The sequence below is a fragment of the Bombus vancouverensis genome, chromosome 5 (assembly GCF_051014615.1).
Source record: "Bombus vancouverensis nearcticus chromosome 5, iyBomVanc1_principal, whole genome shotgun sequence".
Lineage (NCBI taxonomy): Eukaryota > Metazoa > Arthropoda > Insecta > Hymenoptera > Apidae > Bombus > Bombus vancouverensis.
In genome coordinates, this window is record NC_134915.1 from 4105752 (window position 1) to 4113401 (window position 7650).

Genomic DNA, 7650 nt, shown 5'->3' on the forward strand with positions numbered 1-7650 from the left:
GTATATAACTACGAAATAAAAAATATTTTATTCTATATCCGAAATCATTTTTTTTTATTTATTGATATTTGCAATCAATTCTCGCATTGAGAATTTTCAGTAATTTTTTCTGGCGTAGCGCAGTGACATGGCTAATTATTTATAATAAGTTAATATTTACTATAGATAAGTATATAACTACGAAATAAAAAATATTTTATTCTATATTCGAAATTATTTTTTTTATTTATTGATATTTGCAATCAATTCTCGCATTGAGAATTTTCAGTAATTTTTTCTGGCGTGGTGTAGTGACATAGCTAAATATTTATAATAAGTTAATACTTATTATAGATAAGTATAAGTATCCGAAATCATGAAAAATTAGTTTCAAAAAGATAATGCATATACATTATTTCATAGCGTTGTTACGGTCCTGTTACACCAATCGATGTTGCCGAGTATTTCAGTGATGTTAAGGGGAAATAGTGAATACAATGGCACGCATACGAAAATTTTAGCTTTGCGTGGGGAATGGAGCGAAAACGAGGAGCCAATAAGATTCGTGGGAAATACTGAGTAATACGTAGCAGCCAATAAGAATTCCGTAATGATTTGGCTCCATTCGGCATCACTTCCCAGAATTCTGTGCGCGTAATTTGTAAGAAATCAATAAAATATTGCTTCCAAGTTAATTTCAATATAACAATTTCTTCAATTTATGTTGTTATATTTTTATTTTTATTACTTAGTCATGACTCATTATTTAAATGTTTAAATAAGAAGGAGAAGTCCATCTTTCCGTTGATGTCCAATAAAAGCGGGAAATGTTTACTGTTGATTCAGCGTTCTTATTGCAGACGCTAGTAGTTGGCGCCAGCATCAACCTAGATGTCGCTCTAGTTGGCTCGCTCAATGCTGTTATTTTGTGCACATATGTATATATATTTACGTAAATGTATAAATATGAATATTTGCATGTGCTATCATATGCATATCACATACATTGTAAGATTATAATTTAATGAGAAATATTTGTTTAGTCTCTGTAATCGATGGATATATCTATATATCTTAAAGTCTTTATGTATTATTATTATTTATTCGTTATTGTGATGACAATAACAATAAGTAAACATTATAATAGGTCATTTAGTGCTCATTTAACCTAACGTTTGATTTAATTAACGTTCTTCCTATTCGTTCACAACGTATTTTTTTGAATAATACTAGTAAATAGAATATTACTAGCAAATTAGAATAACTAGTAAAATGAATATTTTTTATCTCTATCAATGTTAACGTTTGTTTTTTGTTTGTCAACAGAATTATCGTTTAAGATATTTACAGAATAAAATTTTTGTAATATCTAACATTTTACCTTTTAGTTGTACAAAATGCCTGAGCAGCAGAAGGTAAAGCCAGGATTTCTATCACACTTAAAATAAGATATAGGGAGAAAATACGTTTAGTTTAAATAACTTTTCATGTTTAACAAATGCTCTATCCATAGATTTTGAGGCTACAGGACGTTTGGCGCACTTGTAATAAAATCCGAGCGGCAATTTTTCGCGTGGGTTTTAATTTATGGAATTTTTACAAACCGCTAGATCCTAACAATAATTGTTTAATCTCAGGTACGGTTACACAATTTCCATTATTATATCAATTAAAAATTTTTATTTTTTTTGTCTTGAACACCTTTAGTCGTGTTTTTCAATTGTTTCGTAGTTTTCGAATTATCATATTAAAATTTTATTTTACTCGGTACCGTATCTTGATTTTTAGCAGACATTTAGTATTTACAAACATATTGTTTCACGAAGATTGTAAATGACGATCATGAATTATACAATATATATTCTTAATACGCAGAGTCGAAATTTATTTCGGTATTGGCTGGGCCGCTGAAGGATCAAATTGGTTTGTCTGACAAAGAAATTTCCGATTTGGCCGATTATTTCCGCGTTCAGGATGGTCGAATATTTTACACTCAGTTTTGTGAAATAATTCACGATAGTGGTATGACGAATTTATAATTTGATATATACTATATTATTAATATATAGTTTACAAGACTAGAAAAAATTTTATTAAATCATTTTATAATTATATTCCAATGCATTACACACAGATATTTATAAGTATCTATATTTATATAAATGATTGTATTATATTGTAATATATATTCACAAGTAATTTTATTTCTTGACCCTCTTCGGGGCAAATCTTATAGCTATTTGAAACAGGTAAGCAAATTTCAATTATTCTGTAGGAATACATTTCAGAAACTGTTACTGCCGTACCTGAAAAGAAAGGAATTTGTATTTGACTGACATACATAATCCGGTACCGTTATATGAACTCATCGTCGGAACAAAATTCGTGTCCTTTTCTAAATGTTCCTTTATTTCGTTAAGGGGATTAGTATGAACAGCAATAAAATTGATGTTTTTCTTGTAGCTCCTGAATTCGACAAAAGCGAACCGCTTGTAACTGGTTTGGAATGGGAAGACCCAGAGCATGTAAATCGTATAAGTGCAACGGAACATCGAAAATTATGTCTCGTACTCACTCAAATTGCCGTTCTTATAAACAAAAGAAGACTCGTGTTGAGGCCTTACTTTCAAGATTACGAACTGGTTTGCGTGAAAAATAATCTTCTCTCTAAAAATCTATCGATGCATTTTTCTATTTTATAATTATGCGGTAAACGTCAATTATTTATCTTTTAGATTGCAAAAAATGCTGGGACTGTAACATTCACGCATTTCGGACGAATCCTAAAATTTCTAGGTATCGTTCTTGCTTCCGAAGAATTCTGTTTGCTTGTAAAAAGATTCGCGAAAGATGCTTATACGATCAACTATGTGGCCTTTTTAAAGGCGATTGACGAAATTCAATCTTACTTTGATAAACATCAAATGCTGGCTCTTGGTGGAGTAATATTTTATTCTGCATATTTTACAAATGTTCCTCTTACGTTCATTATTTACCATTACCGATTCATTCCTTTTGTTATCAGACGTACTGAACGATAAATCTATGTTAAATATTGTATCTTATTTATTCAAAAGGAATTACTTGATCAATTTCCTGGTCGAATTATTACGGCTGAATTACCGAAACTTCCAAGGCCGGAAATTGGTAAATTCATACCAAGCAAAGTATTTGGGAAACAAGCTGTGTTCCATCCGGTAATGAAAGAACGAAGAAGTACAATGCCCTTGATAGAAGTTATTCAACGTATTCAAAGACATATCTTTGAAAATCGATTACGCATTTCGGAATTCTTTAAGGTAATAATCCTTTATTTATAAAATTTGTAATTAAAATTTTAAAAGCGGGCTTGCTATTCTTATAAAAATATTATAATTCAGTATAACTACCACGCTCTTAAAATATTAGTTACAGTTTATTTGCAATTTTTATATAGTAAAATGGTAGCGGATATATCTATTTCATTAAAATGTCAGATAACAAATAGGAAATTAACGATTACGACAAATAATAGGATTTTGATCCTTTGAACGCGGGCAAAACGACGATTTCCAACTTCAAAAGAGGATTAGATGGTCTTCAGATTTCGAGCTTGGGACGCCTTTATCTTGCGGAAACGGAAATTGACGCGCTCGTTACGCTTTATAAAGACCCAAATGATCCTGATCGTGTATGTTGGCGTACATTCGAAGATGACATCGATAAAGGTATTTTCGGGACAGAACGTTCTATCTATTTATTTTTCCCATTTTCGTTATCTGATCGTGACTTTTTCAAACTTTACATTTTACGAACTGTTTCCGTTTACAGTGTTTACCGTGAAAGAAATTGAAAAGCTGCCCAATTTGAAAATTGAGTCACCGCCAAAAGAAATAGCGAAACTAAGTCGAAAAGGAGCGTCTAATTGGCAATGCGAAGGGAAAGATATAAGAGATCTTTGTGAGAAAACATTATTAAAAGTTCGACATCGAGTCGAGGAAAGAAGAATTATGATAAAACAATTTTTTAAGGATTATGATCGGTATATGTATATTCGTTCAACGATATTTATATATTCCCCAAAAATATTTTTTTCAAAAATACTTATTTTTATACTATTATTTATATGTTTTCTGTTCCTAATTATTTCTTAGACATAACAAAGGTCACGTATCGCGTTCGCAATTACGTCAAGTTCTAAGAACTGCGGCTGTACTACTTTCTGAAGAAGAGGAGTTTGCATTGGAAAAGAGGTATAATAATGATTTAGGTTTCAATTATAATTGGTTTTTAAAAGAATTAGAGGCTCAACCAATCGAGGAGCCCCTGTACCACTCTATGGTGAAAGAAAAAAGAAAAATCAACGCTGAGAAACTATCACCGGAAGCAACAGCTGATGAAACAAATATCGTTTTAATTTTAGCCAAAATCAAAGCAAAAGTTGTGCGGGAAAGAATAAAGGTAAAGCACAAAATGTGGGTATTTTTATATTTTTCCTTTACATCCTTCATTTGTTCTTTTATGGGAAAGGTTATCGAATTCATGCGTCAATATGATATTCATAATGAACACGTTATAAAAAGAACAGAGTTTCTGCGAGCTTTGGATCAACTACGTTGTAATTTGACTTGCACAGAAATGGGAACTATTATGAATATTTTCCAATCACCTTTAAGGTACATAAATACAAGTAAACTTAACATATATTTCACGTAATTAAGTGATAATTAATATATTTTTTATTTTACTTCATAATATCTGCTGAAAAATATTTCAATTTCCAAATTAATCTCCCCAACCACTTTATTTATATTTTCAATATTTAGATCAGTTCTTAATTATTCTATTATTCTGTTATTTTATGTTAAAGATCAGATTCCGTGGATTATGTGAAATTTGGAGAAGTTGTCGAAGAAGCTGTTGCTATGGGAAGTTTAGAAAGAGCACCACTTTTAGTGCCTGTACAACACGTGCCTTCGGAAGCTTCCCCTAAGACATTCTTGAATTTCGATGAAAGGCACATGGCCACAACGGCAGTAGACAAGCTAAGCAGAATGCAACAACCGAATCTTGAGGAGTTGTTCAGGGTCCGTAATTACGAAAAGAGCATACTGTTTAAAATCATTAAATAATTTCATATTTAAAAAATTAGTTAGCCAGGATTAGGATTTAATTAGTAAGGATTGTAAGGATTCAGAACTTTTACCATCAATTCGCGATATTATATTCAGAATTAATTTCATAATTTAATTTATTGGTTATTTGGTATTAATTTATTGATTCTAAAATCGTACAGACCTTCATATATATGTACAAAATTCTCAAATCATAAATTTCGAAATTACAGGGCTACGATAAAGAGAATATTGGTACAGTTTCGAAAGAGTGTTTGATCAAAGTTCTGTCTATCAGGCGTATGTTAGAATTAATTAGCAACAGAGAACTGGACGCTGTGCACAAATGTTTCTCCGTAGAAAGAGGTGGCCGATTAGAAATTGATTATCGAGCATTTTTACGCGCCTTGTATCTGATGCAAGAGAATAGAAAACATCTGCCTTTCTAGCTATCTTGAGCATTGTATTTTGAGTTAAAAATAAACATTGTTGATGCGTGAAGATATAAAATATTTTATAAAGGTAACTCAGGTATGTTTTTTTTTATTTGTCGATTTTTATGTACATATAGTGTAATGTCCCCATAAAATATTATGAGATATGAAAACTCTAATTTTACAATATTCTGTTTTTGTTTTAGAACATTTGAACGATATTATTCTGATTGCAATACTTGAAATACCATACATAATTTTTGTAAGCGTATTTAATGTATATTATGTATGCTATGTATATACATATATTTATATTATACAAATTATATTGTATTCATAATGAATTTTCTTATCTATTAAATTAATTATTGTATTATATACTGGTATTATATTTATGATTTACATGGAACAGTTTATATTTTTATTTATTTATTATTGTTTAGTCCGTGCCTTTTGGCTTTGGACGAATTTTCGGTTTTACATCAAAACAAATATTGTGAAAAATAAGATAGTGTTGTGTGAAACGATGTTTCTATTCGAATTTTCACTATTATTTATACATACAGTAAATTAAAAAGTGTTTTAACATTCCTAGAAACTTTTAATGTGAAGAAGTGAAGAATTGGAAAAAATCGAGCATCAATCGAAAATAGTATTAAAAACCAACGACAATTTTTTAAGAGAATAAATAAAGAAAATAAAAAGAAGAATAATAAAAATTGACAATAAAAAAGCAAATCCCGTTTTATACATAAATATAATGTAGACATTGAAAATTGTTATAAATTACAAACAGAACTTTGAAACAAATAATGAAAAATATAAACATGATTAACTGATATAAGAGTTAATGTATTTGTATGTGTAGTGGAAACAAATATTTTAGGTTGAGTAATTGTTTAGTTAGTGACGTGTAGTTAGGTGAAGGGTTTGTGTTGGTGGGGGTACAATTGAATCATGACCTTGTCTTAACACGTCTACTTTTCACTACACACAAACACGATATAACACACTGATGGAAGGATGTGAATACAAACAACTACGACTTTGAATAAAGATATCAGACAAAACAACGCGACGTGTGACGCGTGTGAATTCCTTTCAAGGAAGGGCGGAAGAGTCGATTGCAGAGTGATACGTTACGGGAAATATAACGTAACGGTGAAACAGAATTATTCACCGGACATTATGTTTTATATGTCTTCATACGATTAATTGGTAATTTATTCGGAAATATACATTTTTCGATGATCTTTATTATTCTAACGCGAGTGACCTGGTGCTCGAGCTGTTAGGGAGAAAGTAATTTAAAGGACTGGCAATATCGTACAAAGATAATGTAAGTTTGTAGTATGTATAACTATGTGGCCGAAAGTGTAGACAGTATAGTGAGAGCTGTAAAAGCAAAAAAAGTAGAGAACGAGCAGCGCGGATACAACGTCCAAAAGTAGAAATAAAAAAGACGTGAAGATGAATATACACGAGCGACATTTTACTGCGCGATATCGCTGCGATCATATGTCTGTTTTTGTTATTTTTAATAAGAAAAAAAAGAAAGAAAGCAGAATCGCGCAATCAAATGTAGCTCGTACATTCAAGTCAGGGCCGGCGTGATCTTTTGCGGGGCCAGGTTCAAAAATTTTACGGGGCCTGAATACACATTCAAATCCTACACTTAAATTTTACAACGAGGAATTATTTATTTACAAATGATGTTACATATTATATATTTTTTATAAGATGAATATTAAATAATAATATAATCCAATAATAATATTAAATAATTTTTCTCGCTTTTTTCGACGCCAAATCTTTGATAATATCATCAAAATCGATTGAATTTGCTACTTCACTTTCTATTGACAGAATAGCCAGAGATGAAAATCTCTCTTGGCTTATCGATGATCGCAGATAATTTGTTATTAGTTTCAATCGCGAGAAACTACGTTTTGCTGAAGCTACGGTTACTGGCGTCGTTAACATAATTCGTAATACGATTAATAAATTTGGATATGCTTTCGAGAGATTGTTCTTTACAATGTAATTCATCGAATCTAAAACCGAATAATTGGTTTGCGTTATTGACCGGAACATCTTAATTTCTTCAAACATTTCAGTTCCGTCGAAATTTCCGTCCAAATGTA

At 30.7% G+C, this 7650-nt stretch overlaps 1 protein-coding gene across 1 annotated transcript; it reads left to right on the forward strand.

The window, feature by feature from the left end:
• The first annotated feature begins 1020 nt into the window (after positions 1-1020).
• Positions 1021-5817, forward strand: LOC117159891 (uncharacterized). The gene is made up of 13 exons (XM_033340078.2): positions 1021-1394; positions 1493-1616; positions 1855-2001; positions 2443-2621; positions 2715-2921; positions 3057-3278; positions 3494-3686; positions 3790-4000; positions 4113-4419; positions 4489-4634; positions 4829-5045; positions 5306-5603; positions 5713-5817. The coding sequence occupies exons 1-12, from the start codon at positions 1377-1379 to the stop codon at positions 5519-5521; spliced, it is 2187 nt and encodes a 728-aa protein (XP_033195969.2). The 5' UTR covers positions 1021-1376; the 3' UTR covers positions 5522-5603; positions 5713-5817.
• The last annotated feature ends 1833 nt before the right edge of the window (positions 5818-7650 follow it).